This window comes from Myxine glutinosa, chromosome 4 (assembly GCF_964187855.1).
Source record: "Myxine glutinosa chromosome 4, kmMyxGlut1.1, whole genome shotgun sequence".
NCBI classification, from domain to species: domain Eukaryota; kingdom Metazoa; phylum Chordata; class Myxini; order Myxiniformes; family Myxinidae; genus Myxine; species Myxine glutinosa.
The window spans coordinates 117,031,650-117,057,954 of NC_136264.1; the positions used below are offsets into that span (position 1 = coordinate 117,031,650).

General features: G+C 46.1%; 1 protein-coding gene across 3 annotated transcripts in view; it reads right to left on the reverse strand.

Moving 5' to 3' along the window:
• Nucleotides 1-2,944: 2,944 nt before the first annotated feature.
• Nucleotides 2,945-26,305, reverse strand: part of LOC137425111 (calcium-independent phospholipase A2-gamma) — a 161,472-nt gene continuing 138,111 nt past the window's right edge. For all 3 annotated transcript variants that reach the window (XM_068113212.2, XM_068113209.2, XM_068113210.2), the window contains 2 exons: nucleotides 8,727-8,922; nucleotides 2,945-5,527 (listed from right to left, as the gene is read on the reverse strand). In XM_068113212.2, the coding sequence (XP_067969313.1) occupies nucleotides 5,241-5,527; nucleotides 8,727-8,922 (483 nt within the window). In that variant the 3' untranslated portion in view covers nucleotides 2,945-5,240. The remainder of the gene's footprint in view (nucleotides 5,528-8,726; nucleotides 8,923-26,305) is intronic.

A 26,305-nucleotide genomic window follows, 5' to 3' on the forward strand; every position in this document is an offset into this window, starting at 1 on the left:
CTTGTTTCCATACTTTTTCCAGTAACATCCCTACATCCTTTTTCGTTTTTTAAAATGTTTTTATTTCTTGTTAAATAGCTTTCCAACGACCTCAAAGTAAATCGAATGAAATTTACTTTGAATCGTTTACTGATTTTACGTCATTTCCTCCATCTTGCGGAAGGACCGTTAGGATGTCAGTCAGCGTTATCTCCATTCTTGACATACTCGGCATTAGGCCCACATAAGCTATCCTGGCAAATAATGAACAGCGATTGACATTTCACTTAGTTCATTGTTGGCCACATATCACACTCTGGGTGACCCACACTACTATCCTCTCAAGTTTGGTTACAATCGGTACAGGCATAGCCGAGATACGACAATACATTACCCATGATGATGTGTAAAGACAGATACATGCAGAGACAGACAGAACTGGTCATTCTAATACTTTGCTAACCCCCCTGGAACCGAGACCCCTGGAATCGATTCTTCGCCTGAAGATCTGTCACCATATTATTAGCCCTCCAATAGAAAGGGCCACCACGTCAGGTTTGCATGGAGCCCCCCGCACATACCCAGCGGAGGCTCTGCATATGGTCTGTTCAGGAGAGGTCGTGACTTTTGGCAAGGAATAAAAATTCAAGAGAGCAAACATCTTCCAGTACCTTAACATGGATATGCATGGGTTCCGTTTGACGATTCTTCCGGAGCAACAGGGTGAGATGGTGAAATGATTCCAAGTCAGCAGAACCAGCACAGCTACAGTGTGCCTGATGGTGGGAATGGGCGCTCTGCGGCATAATGGATAATTCATCTGCCAAAAGGAAGAGGATTTTGTCCAGAGAATCTGAGAGATCATTACCTCTGGCACCAAAGATGTATGGAGGTTATGTTTTCTAAACTGTCTGTTTGTTTGGCTGTGAGCAGGATATCTTAAAAAGTTATGGATGGATTCGGACGAAATTTGGTGGACAGGTTGGCTGTGTGACAAGGACCAATTGCTTAGATTTTGGTGAAGATCCAGATACAATAATTTTTTAAGTGATTCTCCATTGAGATGATTCTCCATTGAGCTAAAAACGATATATAGCACAATATTTCAAAAATGTTGTGGATAGATTATGACAAAACTAGGTGGATGAGTTGGGTAGGTGACAAGAACAAACTGATTAGATTTCCGTTCAGTCCGGATGCAGATCCGGCTTCTCAGTGGGAAACAAAACGTAAACTGTTCAGCCTGGCTGAGAGGGAGAGGGAGAGGGAGAGGGAGAGGGAGAAGGGGAGAGAAGGAGAAAAGAGAGTGAGAGTGAAAGTTGTCTTTTGTGAAAGTATTTCCAGGTGCAATAAATATCAGGTGCAGTGGATATATCTATATATATATTTGTGCAGCGTCTGTCCTGTCCTGTGTTGTGTTGTCACTGAACTACTTTCTCAAACTTCTGTGAAATCGTACCAAACTTCTGGTATGCACATATCTCTCCAGTCGGTATGTCCTAAGGGTATTGTTTGTTTTTTTAAACTGCAATTTTTTTTAATTTTTAATTTTGGAATTTTTTGGGGAATTTTTTTTTTTCAACTTCAATTGTTTATAAAATGTGATATCACGTATATTACAAATACATTTGTGCAAAATAATTGTTTGAATTATGATTGGTTTAAACCATGACAAAACGGCAACTCGGGTACAGTCATTTATCTATATATCGACACATCTGGGCAGTGTCTGTGTTGTCACTTAACGCCTCCCTCAAAGTTTTGTTTCCGTAGTTGTGAAGTGTTTTTAATAACGGTGTGGTGGTTTTGAATCACGTGGTGGTGAGGTATTTTGAATTATGTGGTGGTGAGGTGTTTTTAAATGACGTGGTGGTGAGGTGTTTTAATATCACATGGTGGTGAGGTGTTTTTAAATCACATGGTGGTGAGGTGTTTTGAATTACATGGTGGTGAGGTATTTATAATTACGTGGTGGTGAGGTGTTTTTAATTAGGTGGTGGTGAGGTGTTTTGAATTAGTTGGTGATGAGGTGTTTTGAATTATGTGGTGGTGAGGTGTTTTGAATTACTTGGTGGTGAGGTGTTTTTAAATGACGTGGTGGTGAGGTGTTTTTTATTTCGTGGCTGTGAGGTGTTTTTATTACGTGTTTTATGGCTGTGAGGTGTTTTTATTACGTGTTTTATGGCTGTGAAGTGTTTTTACTACGTGTTTTATGGCTGTGAGGTGTTTTTAATTTTGTGGTGGTGTGTTTTTATTACGTGTTTTATGGCTGTGAAGTGTTTTTATTACGTGTTTTATGGCTGTGAGGTGTTTTTAATTTTGTGGTGGTGAGGTGTTTTTATTACGTGTTTTATTGCTGTGTGGTGTTTTTATTACGTGTTTTATGGCTGTGAGGTGTTTTTAATTTCGTGGTGGTGAGGTGTTTTTATTACGTGTTTTATGGCTGTGAGGTGTTTTTATTACGTGTTTTATGGCTGTGAGGTGTTTTTAATTTCGTTGTGGTGAGGTGTTTTTATTACGTGTTTTATGGCTGGGAGGTGTTTTTATTACGTGCTTGATGGCTGTGAGGTGTTTTCAATTTCGTGGTGGTGAGGTATTTTGAATTACGTGGTGGTGAGGTATTTTTATTACATGTTTTATGGTGGTGCGGTGTTTTGAATTACTTGGTGGTGAGGTATTTTGAATTACGTGGTGGTGAGGTCTTTTGAATTACATGGTGGTGAGGTGTTTTGAATTACTTGGTGGTGAGGTGTTTTGAATTACTTGGTGGTGAGGTGTTTTGAATTTCTTGGTGGTGAGGTGTTTTGAATTACGTGGTGGTGAGGTGTAATCGTCCCAAACTTCCAGTCTGCACCTACCCCTCCCCTATGTATGTGCTGAGGGGTTCTTTCTTGAAAAAAAAACATTCAACCTAAATCTTCAACCTAAATTGCCTATAAAAATGTAATATCACAAACACAACAAATACATTTGTGCAAAGTAATTGTTTGTATTATGATTGGTGAAAATCATGTCAACACAGCAACTCAGGTACAGTCTTTAGCCTCAGCTAAAATAAGCCCGTTCCTCAGTAACGACGCTTGGTGAGGCGAGCGCAGCGAGCCGAGCCAAGCTAGTATATATATACACAAAGAATTAAGTTAAGCACCCCTACACAACGAATTAAGGTAAGCACCCCCTAATATATATTCTTTGTGTATATGTATACATTGGCATATATTCTAAGGTATGTGAGATCAAATAATGATTGGTATGACATTAGCAATTATCCATTGATGAAATTGAGTGATCAAAGTGAAAAAAAGTGATTGGTTGAGTCAGTGATCCGATCACGTGGGTCCTACACACGTTATTGACGCAAAGATCGCTAGAGGTCTTCTCAGAACAATGACTGTACGTTAGAAAACATAAACGTCATCCACACTGTCCGTGATGGACCTATAGCTCCATACTTAAATTGAGGTGAAAATATGCCTAAAATTCCCAAAAAATTTCACCTTAAATTATTCAGAATAAAATATTGAAAACGGCATGATTGTTATGTTTTTATGTGACCATAATATCACTTCTCCAGAAAATATAGCAATATCATGGGTATATTACACTGTTTTGACGACAACAAACTTGTAATGTGCGAGGTTGTAAAAAAACGGGGGGGGTGCTTAACTTAATTCTTTGTGTATATATATATATATATATATATATATACACATACATACAGGCCAATCGTTTTGTGAGGGCACATTGCAGTACTTGTCAATTAGTCTATGTGAACAACCTGATTCTCCAGCATTGAGGTTACTTTCTAACAATAGCGAGAGAGATGGTTTTTTTTTTTACAAGAATATGGTCAAAGGAGCTAAGAAGGTGAGAGGAGCAACAGGAAAGGTTGGAACAAGAGAAGGGCTGATCAGAGATGTCGGATGGAAAGTTCCATATTGGGTCAAACCCATGGAATTGCAGAAGGAGTTAATAGCAATGCTGAGGTTTGTTGTTGCAGAGCTAACTCCCAGCCAACTGGCATGATGGCAGTTGAAGTCGCCACAGATAAGGAAGAGTGATTTAGGATAGCTAATAACTACTTGATCAATGTTAGCAGAAAGAGCACCAAATATGGAGTCTTCATTACAAGGTGGATGGTCCACACTGACAAACATTAGGTGGTTATGGAGAGGAATACGCATACAGAGGTATTACAATTGGCGAGGAGGTGTTAGCATGGACAAAGGAAAAAGTGAGGAATATAATTATTGACAGAGCAAAATGGTAGGGCATGTCAAATCAGAAGAGAGAATAGCTTGGGAGAGACGCAGCGGAATCCAAGATATCCTGTAGTAATTAAGAAGAACGTTTCTAGCATATAATGTCTGCAACTGGAGTTGTTAGCTAAATGGTAAGCTGTTCCTGTTCCCATCTGAATCGCTGGGTAATGATGATGAATGAAGGTACAAATAATACCGTCCATACATGTTGGGCCAATGTCTACAATGTCCATGTGAATTAATGTAAAAGTACATCAATGTATAACAACATCTTTGTCGTGCATTCTATTTACATGCAATTTCTTCCATGAGCCTGAGATTAATGAAAAAATTAAATAAAACGAGGCTTGATTATAGCGATCGTGGCACAACCGGCAACAAAAAAATACAAATAATATAACAACAACATAAATAATAACGATGAGCTAAAGGAAAAGCTAGGAAGTGTTTAATATAATTTTGGCGGATGATTATAATCAACTTCCCAAATACTCTTCCTTGAACACTATTTATACAGACACCGAGCTTCATTCCGAATCAGTGAAATCGTGACATTCAGGGGGGCGGGGGGGGGGCGAGATATTTATATTAAGAACCAGGAACTTCCAAAGACAGGCAAACCTATTAAATGCACGAATATGTTATCACAACAATACACCAAAAGGAGAGAATGTTATCTCATGCAATTTCTCTTTACTTGTGGAAAGCTAAAAGGGCAAAATGTTGGGAGGAAATGACAAGCTGTCCAGCATTTTCATAAAGCCAAGAAGATGTTGAACACCAATTAACTCAATACTTTGATTGCTCTTTCCCGTTTCCCACGCACAGGCTAGCTTGTGGTTAATGGTTTATTTTAGCCACACTTGGAGCTTATTCAAAATCACCTTCCACTGACAGTATGTTATCACAGCTAAGCTGTCATTAACCTACTTTTCCTCCACCACAAAGGCCGAAACTGACAGGTTTGTCAAAAGAATGGCAGAAAACTGTCCACAGAAGCTAGAATTTATGCCAGAAAGACGAAGGAGGAATCCGGACCTCGGTGCAAGCTACAGCTAGACGGATGCGGTCTGCTATATGAGAATAAGTAGAGCGTGGTTGTGTGAGGCAGTGGGCAGCACGCTGAAGCTTGGGTCGGTTTCGATGAAGGTACATTAGAGCATCCTCACGCAGTTGAAGCAGTCGCTCTGGGCGATTCTCATCGAGAGACAAGTCATCAGAGACAAAAGGGTTAAGTCTAAAGTAGGAGCCATGGGGAAGAAGTCCGTCTAGGGTTGTGTGAACCTCTGCGAAGGGAATGTGTGAGATAAAAAAAAAAAAACATTTAAAACTGAAACCCCCAATGAATACCATAACGGAGCTCCCATACATATGTACATTTAAAACTAGTCTTTTACAAAGACATACCATCTAGTCAGGTTCACTATGTTAACAAATATAATTTCTTTCAAAATTTTGGGAGATTAGCAAACCTGTACATTTTTGGCATCATCAGAGCATGAAGAATCCGAAAATCAATGTTGGCATTTGCACAGACACAGATTTTGGATTTTCAAAATGGCCGCCATAAAATACATATTTTGCGCTATCTCGGCTTCTAGTCAACCTAGAAACTTAATTAAACATGGTAATCCTTTGTTTTCTGGGGCAAGGAATCCAATAAAGGCCTCAAAATAGTGCTCAGGATTATAGAAAAGCAACAAACAAAGGTAATTGTAAATCATTGTCTTTACATTTGTGATATAACTGTATTACATAATACATTATATTGCAAGTCCTTTGAAGTTATAGGTATGGGTTTACAAAGAAAGCAGCCTTGTTAGTATCAGATTGAACTATAAGTCCTATACACAGGATCTACTAGGTCTATACACGAATTTTTTTGGTGCCGTCTTTCCCTCGCGGTCCCACTATGCTGTCTTTCCCTCGCGGTCTCTCTGTGCTGTCTTTCCCTCGTGGTCCCTCTGTGCTGTCTTTCCCTCGTGGTCCCCGTGTGCTGTCTTTCCCTCGTGGTCCCTCTGTACTGTCTTTCCCTCGTGGTCCCTCTGTACTGTCTTTCCCTCGCGGTCCCTCTGTGCTGTCTTTCCCTCGTGGTCCCTCTGTGCTGTCTTTCCCTCGGGGTCCCTCTGTGCTGTCTTTCCCTCGTGGTCCCCCTGTGCTGTCTTTCCCTCACGGTCCCCCTGTGCTGTCTTTCACTCGTGGTCCCTCTGTGCTGTCTTTCCCTCGTGGTCCCCCTGTGCTGTCTTTCCCTCGTGGTCCCTCTGTGCTGTCTTTCCCTCGCGGTCCCTCTGTGCTGTCTTTCCCTCGTGGTCCCACTGTACTGTCTTTCCCTCGCAGTCCCTCTGTGCTGTCTTTCCCTCGTGGTCCCTCTGTGCTGTCTTTCCCTCGTGGTCCCACTGTACTGTCTGTCTTTCCCTCGCGGTCCCTCTGTGCTGTCTTTCCCTCGTGGTCCCCCTGTACTGTCTTTCCCTCGCGGTTGTCAGCTCTTTCACAAGCCTCGATTCAGTATAAATAAATAATAATAAAAAAAATACCGTTCAGGAATATGCTGAATATGCGGAATTTTTTTGTATCACTAACATCTGGAAAGTCCTAAAAGTTAAGCAAGTGTTAGGATTAGAAGTCTAATGATCCCACCAATGGATTTCTTGATCCAGAAAACATAGGATTAGCATCTATATAAATAAAACAGTTTGTGTGTGTGTGTGTGTGTGTGTATGTTACCGATAGACTCCTAAACGGAGAGGCTCACGTGCTTGATATTTGGCATAGACATGGCCATTGAGCCTGGGAAGGACATGGCCTACCTAAAAATATTTAACGAGATCCATATTTTTTATTCATATTTACCTCAGCGCATTTCAGCGAGGAACATTATACATGGAATCTCAGCCGGTGCCAAAGCAGCTCGCTGATTCGCTCAGAGCGATCACGTGATGTTCCATCCTCGCTGCCAGACCACTGAACGGAAAATATATAGAATGACCATTGCTATTCACACCACATAGGTGGCGATGCAGCTACCGGGCGCCATCTTGGTTGGCACTCGATGCTGGGCGATGGTGATTTCCATCACACGTTTGCACGTAATTCAGAGCGAAAAGCGATTGCGTTTTTTCACCTTTTGTGCGATCGTGTTTTGTGTCGATTTTGTGCGATATGAATTCAACGTCTTTGAAACAGCTGTGAAACGTCTTTCCACAACCCTCCCGTAATCGATTGGAGCAGTTTATTGCCGCACAAAATGGCATTTTAACAGTTGTCTCCCTTTTAAAATCTGGGACACGTTCAAAACAAACGAGATCCGCGAAGCGAGTTGGTCGAGTCGTGTTAACCAAGATGGCGACACGGCGGCTACACTTTTCACGGAGTATGAGCGTTCTATATATTTTCAATTCAGTGCGCCAGACTCGCTCACTTGATTTGTGGCATAGACATGGCCATTGGGCCTTCACGGTGTAATTTGTGCGAGGCTTTTGTCCGAGTGAGCTTGAGTCGAGAGGGCGAATGTACGGGTTGGGAATGTACGGGTCTCCCTTCCCCCACCCGGCAACGCCAGTACTGGAGGGCGTCACAGGATCGGTGAGTCTCCAAATCTGCTTCGTACTGTTGTTGTGAAGATGCAGGATGATGTCGCGATTGTTGTGCTGCTCTCCTCCCATGAGAACTGCAACGTCATTGTTGACTGGCCCTCCCCTTCCTCCCCTCCCCTTCCCACTCCCTCCCCTTCCCTCCCCCTACCCCCTCCTCTTTCCCCCTCCCCTTCCCTCCTCCCCCTCCACTCCCCCTCCCTTTCCACCTTCCCCTCCCCCCTCCCTTCCCCCCTCCCTTCCCCCTCCCTTCCCCCTCCACCCTACCCCCTCCCCCGCCCCTCCCCGTACCCCCCTCCTCTTCCCCCTTCCCTTCCCCCTCCCCTCCCCCTCTCCCCCCCGTTCCCCTCCCCTCCTCTCCCCCACCCGGCAATGCCGGGTACTTCTGCTAGTATTTAAATAAGATTCTAGGTTGACTAGAAGCCGACATGCGCAAATTATGTATTTTATGGTGGCCATTTTGAAAATCCAAAATGGCGGCCATGCAGGTGTCTGTGCAAATGCCAACATTAATTTTTGGATTCCTCATGCTCTGAATATTCCAAAAATGTATAGTTTTGCTAATCTCCAAAAATTTTAAACAAAAAACATAGTGAACCTGACTAACCGTTTTGTTAACTTTAACAATGTTGAGGAAAAAACACTGACTGGACAGCTCAATGAGAGGCAAAGAACCAATTCAGCTCTCTTGCAACCCCCACTCCTGACGTAGATAAACACAGGACGACTCAGTCCTTGTGAGGGAGCCAACTTTAACACTATTACAATTATCCAATACATTCTTTGTTCAATTGATTTTTTAATACAATTATTATCAGATCAAGATTTATCATTCATATGTGAGGATAAATTTGAACATTAATTTTGAACCTGGAAAAGCCACCCAATGTCGTACCCTCGGTGTCGGTAGCACTGCTGAGGATATGTGACAGCTTGGTTCGCAGGTTGGTGTGGGTGAGCAGCGGACCGCTAGGCCGGAGAGTCCGCCCGGTACCCAATGACACCACACATTGTAACGATGCATCTGGCCACAGGAGTCGACTTTCGTGCAGGGCCAGTGCGCATGGATTGTTCAGTACAATGCCACCATCCTGCCAGTGGGAGAGAAATACAAATCACTCAATGCTGTCACCTGGAGGTACATTTAGAAGTCACTGAGCATGGGGGCAGAGGTGTCCAATGTTTTGTGCTTAAACAACAGACAAGAAAAATAAGAAAATATAAATTTGCGGAGAAAAAAGCAAACCCAAATATCGAGACATTTGTTTGAATATCACTGACTATTTCTCCAAGTACCACTCTATCCAAAAGCAAATCATATTTACACGTAAAAACAAAAACACACTAATGGGTAGCAAAGGGCAAGGGGAAAGTCATACAAAAGCTGAGGCTATCCCACACCCGAGGCTCGTCAAGATTCTATCCAGGAATTGTGAAGCCAGGTGGATACAATTTCAAATAGAAAACAGTTGCAGGTAACATTCCTCAGAACAGGTGACACCTGGCTGACAGAACCCATCAATTGTGGAAGAGATGGAGCTTCGTCAAGCAAAACTTCAATGTAACAGCATGACTCGCTCCATTGCAGACAAGAAAACGCAAAACACACCGATGTTTAACTTCCGCAACAGTTTCAGTGAGAATGTAATTGCATTTCCACCATTAGCATTTCATTTAAAGGTGTAATTTGAAAACGTGTGAGGAATAGCAATTGAAAAAGTGGTCATGTGAATTAATTGTGTATACAAGTGATGGTGCACATTGCTCAGACTTTATCAAATATGCTGCATGCTTTCTTTATATGTGGCACAGGTATCGACATGACAATATTACACCAAGGGGAAGATGGTCATTTGAAAAGCAGTGAAATACAGGGTCATCAAAAAGTCCCTGTGCACCTCTTCCCCTAACGAAACAGCAGCCTCATTCTGAGTGCAAACTAAATAGAATTTCCAACAAATGTTGAAAATGGCCTGGATGACTTTGGACATGTGTATGATAGGTGGCAGGTGACCTTGGCAACTTCCACAACCCTCAGTTTTATTTTAGATGTGAGGGAGGGTGCATTTAGAATTGGTTTTGGGGTAGTGGTTTTCGATACTACTGCATCACATTGAAACACAGTGTGGCAGTTAATTGCCAAATTACGTAAAACTGTATCAGTGGTGGTCCCGTCAGGCCAGCAATAGTAACAGAGGAGACTATATGGGATATTTCCGATCGGATGTTACAGAGCCAGCAAAACCTCTGTTCGCAAATTATCACAGCAGACAGGCCTCTCTTATGGCAGAGCATGCAATGCGCTACGGAAACACTTGCACCTGCATCCCTACTGGACTTGTTGCTCAGGTAGGTACATGGAATTTTAGATCATGTTTTTCTAAACATATGTTGTGTTATGGATTCGTCACTTCTGTCGTTGTGGTTTTCATCCACTGTAAGCATTTTGGGTTCCATGTACTATTATTGTTATCGTTTAAGTGATATGCAGATAACTGTTTTCAAAAGGTAAAAAAAATTAGTGTTTTAAAAGAAACCGGAAACCGGATCGGGCAAAACAGGAGGAAGAAGAGGAGGACGCGAAAAGCGGAGCAAGTGAGGTCGGGAAGAAAAGCCGAACTGCTTTGAGGTCTCGAGGAGACGCTGGCGAACGGGGGTCACGAGCGAACTTTGGGTTTCCTGAGAAAGGGATTCCTGCGACAGAGTTGTGATCGATGTGACAGATAAACCTGCGTGACAGGTTTTACGGTTGATTCCGAAGAGAATCGTTGTTGGAGTGCAGGTACGCCTCCAGTACGGGCCCGGTGGCCATTTTGCCTCGCTCCCACGATTTCGCATCGCTCCAGCCTTTTCACATCGCTCCAGCTATTTCACCGCACCCAGCCGTTAGCCCGGTTTGCGTGTGTAATGTGGATTTCGATTGGGAATTTGTGGTTCTCCATCTGGGAGCCGTTGAACGTTCATACCCGAAGGTGTGATTTCCCAGTCGCCTTTTGAGGGCACCTTTGCGCCTCTTTGGCAGCGTGACTGTCAGCCGAACTGGATTCTGGTCTCGATACGACATTTTTCTTGCGATCACCGGAGCGTGGATCGACTTTGGCTTGGTGCCGGGACAGAGACTTTGGGAATGTTATTTTCGCTCACTTGGAGCACAGTGAGTTATATTGTAAGAAACTGATGGTACCATCATAGGAATGATATAATATTTGTTGTGCAATTGATTAATATTGTTCTTGTGCTGTTATTCTTGTGTGACCTTAATACAATACTTGTTTTTGGTAACAATTGGTGTGGTTTCACCATTGGTCATTGACACATAGAATAACACATCTTTCTGCCGTGACTCCTTTCGGGGCTCGGAGGTACACCATGACCGGGGTTTGGGGAGGAGCATGTAACAGAAATTGGGGGCTCGTCCGGGAACGAATTCCCTAACATTCCCAAAATTCACAAATTTGGAATTTTCTAACATTCCCAAATTTTTCAAAAAAATGGATTTTTTTTGTGTGAAGGTTAACAGGTGCTAACTGATAGTCACCATGGTGTTTGACGCAGAAAAGTTTGTGACGTCCCCTAATGAGGCACAGTTCCAGGCGTTAAAAAGATCGGAACTCATGATATTGGCCAAATATTTTAACTTGGAGGTCCGAGTTAGTATGAAGAAAGCAGAGATGCAGACATTTGTGGTAGAATCTCTAGTGGGACAAGGAACATGGGAAGAGGTTGCCTTGGATTGGTTACCAGAGGAAAAAGGAAATGTGGAGCTCCGGAAAATGGAGATGCAACTGCAGAACCAGGAAAGGTTAAAAGAGTTGGAATGGAAAGCCGAGGAAAGAGGAGCAGAGGAAAGGAGAGCTGAAGAGGAAAGAAGAGCAGAGGAAAGAGCAGAGGAAAGGAGAGCCGAAAGGGAGTTAAAGGAACGGGACATGGATTTATCAGAGGGAACTTAAACTCAAGGAGCTGGAATTACTGGGAGAATGGAGAGAAGTAGTATCCATGCCGGCTAGTTCGACAACTAGTCAGAACTCTTGGGATGTTGGTGGGCATGTGAGGCTGGTTCCACCCTTCAATGAAAAGGAGGTAGCCAAGTTTTTTTTACACTTTGAGAAGGTGGCTCAAATGTTAAAATGGCCTGTGGGGTCCTGGACTATGTTAGTACAAAGTGTTCTGGTGGGTAAATCTCAAGATATATTTTCGGCTTTACCGATTAACCAATGTGCAGATTATGAGATAATGAAGAAAGCCATTCTCAAAGCCTATGAATTGGTCCCTGAAGCTTACCGACAAAAATTCAGGAATGCGAGGAAGAGGGAGAGTGAGACCCATGTGGAGTTTGCCAGAATGAAGGAAACTATGTTTGATAGGTGGTGTGACTCGAAGGAGATTGGGAAAGACTTCAACCTTTTGCGACAATTGATCTTGGTGGAGGAATTCAAACAGTGTGTCCACGTGGACATTAAAGTACATCTGGATGAAAAAAAAGTACCGGAGTTGTATGAGGCAGCAACAGTGGCAGATGACTATGCCTTGACACACAGGATGGGGTTCAACAAACCTAACTTCCCGCCTAGAGTTAGCCAGGGGAGTTATGGTAAATCAGGTTCGGAGAACAAATTTTCATGGAGGTGGCCTAGAGAGGACTATGGGGACAAATCTGATACCGCGACTTTTAGGGATCAGAAGACTGCAGTTCCAAGACATACCTATCTTCCAGGGGGCCCAAGGCAGACCACGAGTTTTTCCTCCGGGCCGACTTGCACTTTTGGCAAGAAGCCTGGGCATTTGATGTCCCAATGTTACGCCCTGAAAAGGAAAAATCAGGAGCGGAGTCAGACACGTGCAACTCCGAATGCGTTGGCCAATGCGAGAAATCGTCCTTGGAGGACAGTGCCTTGTGAAGGTTCCCGTGCCAAAGTTACGGCATCACAGAACGACCTTGTCCAAGAGGGTTACAAATCTTTTATTTCCGAGGGGTTTGTGTCACTGGATGGGGACTTAACTAACCAGAGACCTGTTAGGGTATTGAGAGACACAGGAGCACATCAATATTTGATGCTTGAGGGCATTTTGCCATTGTCGGAGAAGACGGCAACGGGGGTTAGTGTTCTTTTACAGGGGGTTGGTGGGATGTTAAAGCTCCTCTTCATGTCATCCATTTAAAGTCTGATTTGGTGTCCGGCCGGACCGGTCACTGTGGGGTTACAAGCCACTCTTCCTGTAGAGGTAATCTCTTTTATTATCGGGAATGATTTGGCCGGTGGTCGAGTTTCTGGTAATTCGATGTTGGTTGCAAAGCACAGAAGGGAAAATAACACAGCACAGTTAGAGCAGGAGATTCCGGTTATCTTTGCATCCTGTGCCGTGACTCGTGCTATGGGTAGGAAGTGCTCTGAAGAGAAGGAGAAGGAAGGTGATGTGGATTTGGGTTCCATAGAGATATTGGAGGAAAAGTCTGGAAGAGGTAATAGGAAAGGGAGTGACATCAAGGAACTGAAGGAAAAGGTGGCATCTGGACCAAAAGAGGAAATGCAGTATCCGTCGGAGACATCTGGCAACGAAGCTGAACAAATGGTGCTGGTCCGAAAGAGACTTGTTGAAGAACAACACAGAGATTCGGAGCTCCGGAGTTTGATTGATAAAGCCGTTACAGAGGAAGAGGCTATGAAGATACCTGCTGGTTACTTCATGAAAGGGGAAATACTCATGAGAAAATGGAGACCACCGGAGATGCCAGCAAACGATAAGTGGAAAGTTCATTACCATATTGTGGTGCCACCGCCGTACCGGAAGGAGATATTGAGTTTGGCACATGAGACACCTTTGGCCGGGCACCTTGGAGTGAACAAGACATGTGACAGAATATTGGTACATTTTTTCTGGCCAGGATTGCGACGTGATGTGGCGGAGTTCTGTAAATCTTGCCATTCTTGCCAGCTGGTGGGAAAACCAAATCAGAAAGTCCCATCCACACCTTTAAAACCAATTCCAGCTTTTGAAGAGCCATTCAGCCGAGTCATTATTGACTGTGTAGGCCCTTTACCTCAAACTAAGGCTGGACATCAGTATTTGTTGACCATCATGTGCGCTTCCACGAGGTTCCCAGAAGCAGTGCCTCTTAGAAAAATTACTGCGGCAGTTATTGCGAAGGCCTTGATTAAATTTTTCACTTTGGTTGGCCTACCTAAGGTCATCCAGTCTGATCAGGGTTCCAATTTGATGTCAACACTTTTTCAGCAAGTGGTGCACCTGTTGGGAGTGGAGCAAGTACGATCAAGTACTTACCATCCCAAGAGCCAAGGGGCCTTGGAAAGGTTTCACCAGACATTGAAGAATATGATCAGAACGTATTGTTTTGAATGTGACAAGGATTGGGATGAAGGAATACCCTTATTGTTGTTTGCTACGAGGGAATCCGTTCAGGAGTCATTGGGATTCAGTCCTTTTGAACTTGTGTTTGGACACGCAGTTCGAGGGCCATTGAAATTGGTGAAACAGTGGCTACAGGAGGAGTCGCAGTCGACAGTGGTAGAGTATGTGTCAACGGTTAGGCACAGATTGGCAAAGGCTTGTGAAGTTGCGAGAAGAAACTTGAAAGTGACACAGAATAAAATGAAAGTGAGACATGACAAGAAATCTCAGATAAGAAATTTCAGTCCTGAGGACCGAGTGTTGGTGTTGCTTCCTGTTCCAGGTCAGCCACTACAGGCTAGGTATTTTGGTCCCGATGCAATCGAAAGGAGGGTTAATGAAACAGATTACGTGGTGACAACTCACGACCGACGGAAAAAGCGGCAGCTGTGTCATGTCAACCGACTGAAGAAATATTATGAGAGGAAGCCTGTGGAAAAAAAATGGTTCCTGTCTCACCTGTCGTGCCTGCAGTCGGGGTGCAAGAGAATCCAGAGTTAAAACTCTTCACTGATCACAACCCCTTAAACTTCATTCAAAAAATGAAAAATAAAAAATCAGAGGTTGATGAGATGGAGTTTGGCTTTGCAGGAGTTCAACTTGGAAATTGAGCATGTAAAGGGCAGGGACAATGTCGTTGCTGATGCTTTATCCAGAGTGAATTAACTTTGAAAATTCCTGTTGGGTGTTTGGAAGTTTTGTTGCTTTCTTCTGGGGAATATTAATTATTGTTGCTCACGCGAATTGATCATTTGGGGGTGAGTTTTACTTGTTTGTTAAAAAGGGTTTTTGCATGCAAAGAAAGTTTTCACTGTGTTCAAACTTTCTTTCTTGAGGGTGGGGAGTGTTATGGATTCGTCACTTCCGTCGTTGTGGTTTTCATCCACTGTAGGCATTTTGGGTTCCATGTACTATTATTGTTATCATTTAAGTGAAATGGAGATAACCGTTTTCAAAAGGTAAAAAAAATTAGTGTTTTAAAAGAAACCGGAAACCGGATCGGGCAAAACAGGAAGAAGAAGAGGAGGACGCGAAAAGCGGAGCAAGTGAGGTCGGGAAGAAAAGCCGAGCTGCTTTGAGGTCTCGAGGAGATGCTGGCGAACGGGGGTCACGAGCGAACTTTGGGTTTCCTGGGAAAGGGATTCCTGCGACAGAGTTGTGATCGCTGTGACAGATAAACCTGCGTGACAGGTTTTACGGTTGATTCCGAAGAGAATCGTTGTTGGAGTGCAGTTACGCCTCCAGTACGGGCCCGTCAGCCATTTTGCCTCGCTCCCGCCATTTCGCATCGCTCCAGCCTTTTCACCTTGCTCCTGCCATTTCACCGCACCCAGCTGTTAGCCTGGTTTCCGTGTGTAACGTGGATTTCGATTGGGAATTTGTGGTTCTCCGTTTGGGAGCCGTTGAACGTTCATACCCGAAGGTGTGATTTCCCAGTCGCCTTTTGAGGGCACCTTTGCGCCTCTTTGGCAGCGTGACTGTCAGCCGAACTGGATTCTGGTCTCGATACGACATTTTTCTTGCGATCACCGGAGCGTGGATCGACTTTGGCTTGGTGCCGGGACAGAGACTTTGGGAATGTTCTTTTTGCGCACTTGGAGCACAGTGAGTTATATTGTAAGAAACTGATGGTACCATCATAGGAATGATATAATATTTGTTGTACAATTTATTAATATTGTTCTTGTGCTGTTATTCTTGTGTGACCTTAATACAATACTTGTTTTTTGGTAACAATTGGTGTGGTTTCACCATTGGTCATTGACACACAGAATAACACATCTTTCTGCCGTGACTCCTTTCGGGGCTCGGAGGTACACCGTGACCGGGGTTTTGGGAGGAGCACGTAACAGTTGTAATTTCAAGTTTGTTCCCACTAAATTGTTAGGTGTTTTGGGTATAAGTTCACAGGCACATATATACACAGTCGGACCCCGACATTCACAGGGGATACGTTCCTGGAATATGCCGTGAATGTCGAATCCGCAAATGTGGGAGCATTGTTTGAACTAAGGGGGGGGGGGGGGGAGGGGTTCACTACATGGTCTAGGCTCGTTCGTGGAAGAGCTATGACAAAGAACAAATCAGGGCACAAGATAACAGCAGGAGAAAGTGGAAATGCCAACGGCAGGGCGGAGGGAAAAAATAGATGGAGACAGACAAACAAGGGATGCAGGTAACAATGAGGGGTAAGGGAGAATGCAAAGGGTGGACAAGATGGATACAAAAGCCAAAAAAATTGGATAAGCCATGTGTAGTCCGACGAAAAGCAGCTAAAAAACACTTTTCGCTCCGAGGAAAAGGTGTGGCTTGAACTTTTGGCTGCTGGTAGACAAATATATGTTGAAGTAAAAAGAAAAGAACCACCTTTAGAGGCCATTTTTTCCCCGCAGAGCAGGAGTTGGTCTTTTTTGGGCACCGTGGTCCCCTTGTTGAAGCAATGTTTTATGGCCGGATTCCCTTCCTGCCGCCAACCCTGTTGGTCGCTTTTTGCAACACACAGGGAATTACCAATGAACTGGTACTCAATTTGCCGACCTCGGAAGGATGACAGGCTGAAATATATGTTGGAGTGTGGGGAAAAAAAATCTCCACAATATCTCGGTCCAGTAAAACACAGTGAGCAGTTTAAATTTGGTGCCATCATCATCATCATCATTTTGCGGCCTCTTCCATGCTTACATGTGCAAACTGTGATTCACCTAATGGCTGCTTCACCAAAAGGTATATTTGAGGCATGTTTTTGTGGTCGAATGCCCTTCCTGACACCACCACAGAATCAGGTGTGGACCTAGCCTTTGTCTAAAGAGACAACCCTGCAAGGCAGCAGGGGGATTTGCAATCAGAGTTTACTTCTCCTAGGTGGACTGCCTACCAAGGCTAAAGAGCTCCACCTACCCTGGTTGGATTGCTGAGTGTCACAGCAAGGCCTCACAATGGCGGGCCATGCACACTACACCTCTTGGATACCAACCTACTCCGAGGTCCTCCAGACATTTAGCCAGTGCCCTCAAGAGCACTGTTACCATGGTGCACCACTAGCAGGTAGTCTGAAAGTCTTGGCAAGGGTAGAGGCTATGTACCGGAAGGAAGGGTCTTCTTTTCACTCGGCCTTCTTTTCACTCGCAGAGTTATCTGGCGGCCGTAGCTAAAAGCAATGAGTGGTAAACCACATCGTATCCTACTACAGCATGAGACACATACACCTGCCCTGTGAAAGAAAAACACAAGCACCACCAGGGTACAAAAAGCCAGCGTCAGAAAAATGACTTTTTTGGCCTTTTCCCCATTTTCATGCCCCTATAGATCGTGGAATATGCACCTCCAAGCTTCAACTCTCCGGAGGCCATCAGATACAGAAACATAGCTCACAAATCACAAGGATTGACGATGCAAATGCTTAATTGCGTAAATTATCAAAACTGCAACAAGGTGAATCTTTCAGAAAAATAGTGACTTTAGAGAATTTTCTTCGTTTTTATGAGGCTGTATCTGCCTCCAATATTGATACAGATGTACAAAATGAGTCATGACAACAGTGCATAGTGCTATCTTACACTGAAGGAAATATCATGGAAATTTTTTGTATAAGTACAAATTATTTCGGCTTTGACAAGGCTTCATTCTCCACATCAACAGACCTATAGATTTGAAATTGCACAGAATGATACAATCACCTGTTGACTTCACATAAAAGGAATGCCAACATCATACTCTGACTAAATGGGCCTAGGTGACCACAGTAATTAGCTACTTCATCATTAAAAGGCAGAAAAACATTATCATCTTCTTTGATACTGTGCACACAGGTATGGAAACGGTACGGTGGTACTGCTAACTATACATCATGTTCCACAAATCGAAGTCCTTTCAAAGAGCCCTCTCCATAAATGACTCATTAAGGCAGGACTATTGTCTTGTTTCCAGAAAATGACTAATTAAGTCTTGACAATTAGCGAGTTTGGCGTAAATAGGCCATCTGACTCATGAAAACGAATGGGCATGCACACGTCAGTATGACACCGGTTCAAATAGTATCATGAAAAATAGATAATTAAGGGGGAGCAGTGGTAATAATTAGCTGCTTCAGCATGGCCAAATGTGGTATGAAATCAGCAGATTAGTCTTTCTCATCATCATTATCATCCTGTACATTCGCACCCTCAAATAACTCCTCGGTGGGTGTTTCAGAGCTGTTCTCACAATTCTGGCACTTCCAAATATCCATGCAAAACAGGGTAGAGGAGCGACAGGAACACAGACCCATTTTGCATTTTGACATTTTACCTGTGCAACTGAGTACCTGTAACATCATTTATGGGGCTGGATCTTGTGTCATCCACAGAACTGACAATTCATCACATGTAACTTGCCAGCCATAACCGAAGCATTGATGCATTGAGCATTGATGACGGGGCTGAGGGCCCGTTTGCGTATGGCGGCTTGATAGTTGACCTGCAAAATAGGTTGGTGCAGGGTGTCTCTTGTAGGTGGCATACACTGTTCTTCTGGTGACGAAGCCAAGCAAAATACTCTGTATCATGCATCATACACGGCAGCTGCCGCATCTTGACCGTAAATATCACAAACGAACCTCTCCAATACAGCCTCCATTTTTGTCGATATGTAGAAGTCGGCCCCAGTTGTGTCAAGCCTTGCACAAAAGTCTCGCTTCTGTACATGATGGAAAATGGTCTTCTTTCACCATTCCCATAAAACGAGCTTGTGGAGTGACACCCGGTTAAAGGGTTTGTGTGAAATCCAATGAGACTTTGAGACAATGGCTCCCCAAGGTAATCTTTGATGTGCCCTGTATCAATTAAACGGGTGCGATTCTTGGTGCCAGTGGAAACAAGCGTTACGCCAGGTCCCCCGTCGGTGAAGTGATGTGAGTTGACAAAGTGGAAGACGCAAGGCGGCCATCTTGGATTTTGACGTGGCGACCCAATTTTCAATAGCGTTCTCCCTTATGCGTAGATACACCCACACACCAGATTAGAAGTTAGTAGTTCGTTTATTTTTCAAGATATTTCACTCACAAGGTTCAAGCATATATATGGTGGCGGCCATCTTGGATTTTGACGTGGCGACCCAATTTTAAATAGCGTTCTTCCTTATGCATAGATACACCCACACACCCGATCAGAAGTTGGTACTTCGCTTATTTTTCAAGATATTCCGCTCACAAGGTTGACATACATGGCGGCGGCCATCTTGGATTTTGACGTGGCGACCCAATTTTCAATAGCGTTCTTCCTTTTTCGTAGATACACGCACACACCAGATTACAAGTTAGTAATTCATTTATTTTTCAAGATATTTCGCTCACAAGGTTCAAACATATATATGGTGGCGGCCATCTTGGATTTTGACCTGGCGACCCAATTTTCAATAGCGTTCTTCCATATGCCTAGTTGCACCCACACACCAGATTAGAAGTTGGTACTTCGCTTATTTTTCAAGATATTCCACTCACAAGGTTCAGACATACATGGCGGCGGCCATCTTGGATTTTGACGTGGCGACCTAATTTTCAATCGCGTTCTTCCATATGCCTAGTTGCACCCACACACCAAATTAGAATTCGGTCCTTCGCTTACGCACGCTTACGCACCAAATAGTCCCCCTTTTGCTCCGCGGTGCGACGGGGGACAAAAACAGATTTGCTGGTATTTGTGACTGAGGGCAGTAGAGATCACTGCGACATCAGTATCTGGACTGTGAATTACAATATCCCAATGACTGAAACTGGCATGCTCTGCATGGAGGAGGAGACAGGTGTCAGGATCCTCATGACTGCACTGCAACTCATCCACTAACTGTACGTATAGCACACCTGATGACACCTTCAACACATGACATTGGTCAGAATGTGTCACACAAATGCTATAATCTCACCCCAGATCAGGCAGTTTGCTTCAACGCCAAGTGGTGAAGAGAAAAATCAATCAGTGCTTCTTTAACCAAACCCCCAACAAGAAATTTCTTCTACTGACTTGGAACTTTTTGATCGGGGCTGTGGTGTGGAGTATATGAAGTATGGTGTGCAGAGTGCAGTATATGGCGTGTGATGTGCAGAGTGCATGATGATTGCAATACTGCGACCGGGCGATGTCACCACTTTCCCCGTCTAAATATAGCCATTTCCCAAAGCAGTCACGATACTTATTCCATCTAACTTCAGAGAACGGACACACACTCTGTGCTTTTACCGAAATCTAACTTTTACCAATGATAATAATTGGGCTTTGCTCACATGGATAACTTTACACACAGCTGGAAATACCATTTTATCCATATTCTCAGTTAGACAAGTCACACCTCCTCCACGGAACAAAATGAAATGATAGCTGTGGACTGCCCATGGGTTTGGAGGGTGGGGGGGGGGGGGGGGGGGGAGGGGGGTTACAGGTGTAGAAAATATCATGATTTTGGATGGGGGATGACTTGAGATGGTGGGAAACAGCTGTCTTGAAGACCTGGAGGGAAGAATGAGTTTGAAGAGAGTATGGAATGTGGTTACACAGGCGGGAAAGAAAGAGAGGAACGAGAATGGCACTCGGTAATAGCGATACCTCTGCCAGGCTGAACAGTTTATGTTTTGTATCCCACTGATAGGCCAAATCTAAACCAAAATCTAATCGGCTTGTTCTTGTCACCTAACCAACTCGTCCACCAAGTTTAGTCATAACTCGTCCATAAATTATTTAAAATATCTCTATTATATTCTGCTAAGGTGATCACATCTGTCTGTCTGCCCGGGGGTGTGGCCTCCCCCGTTGAGGGAGTTGCTCCACCCATTCTGGGAGGGGCTTAAAAACACATTTCCACCATTTTGTTTTCCTCGCATATCTCTGATATCTCTGAGGCTCCATAGGTCTCCGATAGGCCTCGATGTCCATTTTAAGACTGAATCAACGTGTCCTCTACCATAAGTTACTTTTAGAAGAAACAAATGTAGATTTTGATTACAACTCATGCAAAGGCAACAAGGTAACCAATTTTTAGTTTAGAGCGATCGAGGCAGTGGTCTATTATACACTGCCTGAAAAGTAGGCTTTGGAATCCTACGGTAAAGGCTAGCTAGTACGGAGGATAATAGAGAACAGTGGATCCAGGAAAGGGACCGTGATCAAACGGTTCGGACAAGACGAGACACTAAACTCCCTTTCGGCATAACATTTAATGAAACAAGGCAAAGATCGCGGGAATCAACTCGCTCACACGAGCCATCAGCAAGAAGCAAGAAGTCGCCTCCCTTTCCGGTGTAAATTATAAGAAAAAGGTAAGAATTAGAGGCTCGCATTACACCAACATGGCATCAACAGATTGCAAGAAAACATTCACAAGCAAAGCAGGAATCGTTCACATATATAGTACACATAGCATTAAAGACTTTCTAACACCTCCCAAAGAAGATGTGTTTTCAGAATGCAGAGGAAATCAAATCATGAAGTCTGTAGCAGAAAAACGTTTGTGAGTTTTCACACGAGTTTTCAAGGCTGAATCGTGTGCAAGTACAGGACATGTAATCCACAATGTGAAATAAATAAATTAACACAGAGGGGAAATTGCCGAGATATTAAAAAATCGCGGCAGCGGTCGATTATTCACCACCAAAATGTATGTTTTCATAATGCAGAAGAAAGAAAATCGTGTTTTTTTTATTTTTTAACTTTTGGTTTTCACATGAGTCAAGGCTGAATCATGTGCAAGTACAGGATGTGGAATCCACAATGTAAAATAAAAAAATTAACACAGATGGGAAATTGCCAAGTTCCTATCTCTTCTCTATCAATATAATATTATCTGTAGGTGATTCTGCCTGTCTGTGAAACGGCTGTCCGGGGGAGTGGCTACACCCGGTCTGGGAGGGGCTTCAAAAACAAATCACCACCATTTTGTTTCCTCGCATAGCTTTGAGGCCTCTTTTGTTAGGCCCATGGTGTCTTGCTCTCTCTCACAGTTTTATTTCAACTCTAATTCGATATCTCATTTCATTTTTCACAGTTGCTAACATGGTTTAAACTCGGTTGCAAAAAACTGGAAAGAAATTCAATTAAAGTTACCGTTTATAGAACGAAATGCATTTTCAAAGGCCTGTAACATAAAGTCCATTGAGACTCTCTCAAGGCTTTATCTCGACTCTAATTCACCATCTGATTTCATTTTTCACAGTCGCTAATATGGTTTTAGACTCGGTTGCAAAAAACGGGAAGGAGATTTGTTGAAAGTTAACGCACAGGCAGGAAATAGCTGAGATCGGCACGGTTTATCATATACTGCCCAAATAACATAGAGGAGAAATATTCGATGAAAGTTAACATTTATAGATAGAACAAAATGCATTTTTAATGAGAAGGCCTGTATAATGTAAACTAACTATGGAATACAATATTTATTAATAACGTTTGGTTTTAATCTGTTTTTACTTTGTAAAGCGAAAAGTTTTCGATACATTCAAGTTTAAAAATGAAGTCACCCGTGACTGATGTGCATTTTAAGACTGAATCAACACGTCTTCGATCATAAATTACTTTTTGAAGAAACAAAGGTACATTTTGATTACAACTCAAGCAACGGAAAATAGGCAATGCCTGTTTCGTTCGGAGCGATTATCCACCACCCAAAGAAGATGCGTTACATTTCTAGAGGAAATAAAATCATGAAATCTTTAATAAATTATTTTTTGGTTTTTCGCACGAGTTTTCAAGGCTGAATCAATCGTGTTCACATCCAGGATCATTAAAGAAATTCCATTTCACGTGTGGATGGACATGTAATTCACATTTGTAAAATAAATAAATTGTGGCGGACACGGAAGCTCACTGGCGTGGTGACATCATTCCGCGCACCAAGTGGGCGGCGGCCACGCCAAGGGGTAGGCGTGGCCTCAGGATATACACCGGGCGCGCAGCCCGGAGCGCGTCAGTGTTACAGTGAGCTCTTGAATAAAGACTCTTACAAATTACCGCGTTGTCCGCTTCCTCCTTGTTTACAAGCAGCGCGCGTAATGCCGCGCTTTACTGGTGACCCTCGACGTTGGATCTGCCGTAGCGATCCTTCCAAACACGACGCCATTGCCATGCCCAACAACGCGATGTCGGTTAAACTTCCCGAATTTTGGGAGGCCCAGGCCGAAGTTTGGTTCGTCCAAGCCGAAGCCCAGTTTCAGCTTCGGCGCCTCACCAACGACGACATGCGCTACTGCCACGTCGTCGCCTCCCTCGGGCCCGGCACGGCTGCTCGAGTTGTGTCCGTCCTTCGCCACCCACCGGACGGCCACAAGTACGAGGCACTCAAGCGGCTGCTCCTAGCCACGTTCGGCCTCACGGAGGACGCACGGGCCGACCGCCTCCTGGATCTCCCCGAGCTCGGCGACACGCGCCTGTCGGTCCGAATGGACCATATGCTGTCACTGTTGGGCGACGAAGCCCCTGGTTCTCTATTCCGGGCGCTTTTCCTTCGCCAACTTCCAGCACAGGTACGCCTCGCGTTGGCCGGGACCGTGCTAACGGAACCCCGAGCATTGGCCGCCGAGGCTGACAGGTACTTCGCGGCTTCGGACACGCGGGCGAGAGTCGGTGCGGCCCACCTCGTGGATCCCGAGGCCGATGCTGATCCACAGCATCAGCTTCCACAGCATACACAGCATGCTGATACGCACCTCGTGGCCGCCGCCACGCCCCGCCCACCGCCGCGGCGAAAACCGCCACCGCGGGGAAAACCGCCGGCTCCACCGGCCTGGCGGAGCCAGCCGCGCTCCTCCAGCTCCACCACCTGGTGCCGGTTCCACGCCAGGTTCGGCCATGAGGCTCGACAGTGTCATCCGCCATGCTCCTTCGACAGGTCGGGAAACGCCCGGGCCGGCACTCGATAGTGGCAATTAGCGCCGGCCGTTCGAACAGCCTGCTGTTCATCACGGACACCTTATCCGGGCGCCGTTACCTGTGCGACACAGGAACGCAGGTGAGTGTCGTTCCTGCCGGTACGTCGGACAAGCACGCCGCGGGCGGGGGCCCCGCGCTGCTTGCCGCAAACGGGACGCCCATCCGTACGTACGGAAAACGCTGCCTCTCTCTGCGGTTCGGAGGGCAGGTTTTCCGATGGGCGTTCGTTACCGCCGACGTGCCCATGGCATTGCTTGGCGCGGACTTCCTGTGCGCAAATGGGCTCCTGGTCGACGTAAAGCACAGACGTCTTGTCCAGGCCGAGACGTTCAGCTCGCTCGCTTGTGCGCTGCCCAGCTCGTCGAGCAGCCCACTGGGTGGCTCACCGAGCGGCTTGCCAAGCGGCTTGCTGAACGGTTCGGTTCCGGCCACGTTGATCTGTACGCTTCCGGGAGCGGACGAATTCACCCGCCTCCTCGCCAGCTTCCCGGCCCTCACGTGGCCCACCTTCTCGGCGGGGGCCGTCAAGCACGGGGTGGCCCATCACATCCCCACCGTCGGGCCACCGGTCTATGCCCGGGCACGCCGCCTCGAGCCGACGAAGCTAGCGGTAGCAAAAGCGGAGTTCGCTACCCTGGATTGGGCGTCGCCGCTGCACATCGTGCCGAAGCCCGGCGGGGGATGGCGACCGTGCGGGGACTATCGCCGTCTCAATGACGCCACCACCCCCGACCGCTACCCCGTCCCCCACATTCAGGACTTTTCCGCCCGTTTGGCGGGCATGTCCTTCTTCTCGAAGGTGGACCTCATACGCGGTTACCATCAGGTCCCCGTCAGGCCGGAGGACGTCCCGAAGACGGCGGTCATCACGCCGTTCGGACTCTTCGAATTCCTGCAGATGCCCTTCGGTCTGAAGAATGCGGCTCAGGCGTTCCAGCGGCTGATGGACAGCGCCCTGCGCGAGTTGGATTTTGTATACGTCTACCTGGACGATATCCTCGTCGCCAGCGCGTCCCGCGAAGAGCACCTACACCACCTCCGCACGCTCTTCGAACGCCTGGGCCAGCATGGCCTGATTGTGAACCCCGCAAAGTGCCGGTTCGGCGTCCCCGAACTCGATTTTCTGGGGCACCGCGTCACCAGGCACGGAGCCGTCCCCCTGCCGGCCAAGGTGGAGACGGTGAAGGGGTTTCCGCGCCCCCGCACGATCAGGAGGCTGCAGGAGTTCCTGGGAATCGTGAACTTTTACTATCGGTTCCTGCCCCGTATCGCCCAGCTTCTGCGCCCCCTGCACGAAGCTCTCCGAAGTAAGCCGGGCAAAGGCGACGTCACCTGGACCGAGCAGATGGACGCGGCGTTCACGGGCGCGAAGCTCGCCTTGGCTAACGCCACCATGCTCCCGCACCCGGCGCCCGATGCGCCGATCGCCCTCACCACCGACGCCTCGGACTACGCGGTGGGCGCGGTGCACGAGCAATGGGTGCGTGGAGCTTGGCAACCGCTGGCGTTCTTTAGCCGGCAGCTTCGCCCGCCCAAACGCCGTTACAGTACCTTCGACCGCGAGTTGCTCGGGCTTCACTTGGCGGTCAGGCACTTCCGCCATCTGCTCGAGGGCCGTGCGTTCACGGCCTTCGTCGACCACAAGCCGCTGGTCTTCGCGATGGGCAAGGTCACCGAGCCGTGATCGGCCCGGCAGCAGCGTCACCTCTCGGCCGTGTCCGAGTACACGACGGACATCCGGCACGTCGTGGGGAAGGACAACCCGGTGGCGGATTGCCTTTCCCGGGCCGTCGCCCACGCAGTCCACCTCAGCATCGACTATGCCCGGATGGCAGCGGACCAGGCCGCTGACCCCGACGTCCAGGCCTTGCGGACCGCCATCACTGGCCTCCGCGTCACCGAGGTGCCGTTCGACGGCGCGGGCGCGGCCCTCTTGTGCGACGTCTCCCTCAGGCGGCCTCGCCCCATCGTGCCCGCGGGCTGGCAGCGCCAGGTGTTGGACGCCATCCACGGCCTGTCCCACCCGGGCGCGAGGGCCTCCCAAAGGTTGATCGCCGACAAATTCGTCTGGCATGGCCTCCGGAAGGCCGTCCGAGGCTGGGCCAGGACGTGCCTCGCGTGCCAGCGCGCCAAGGTGCACCGGCACACCCAGGCCCCGTTGGCCCCGTTTATGGTG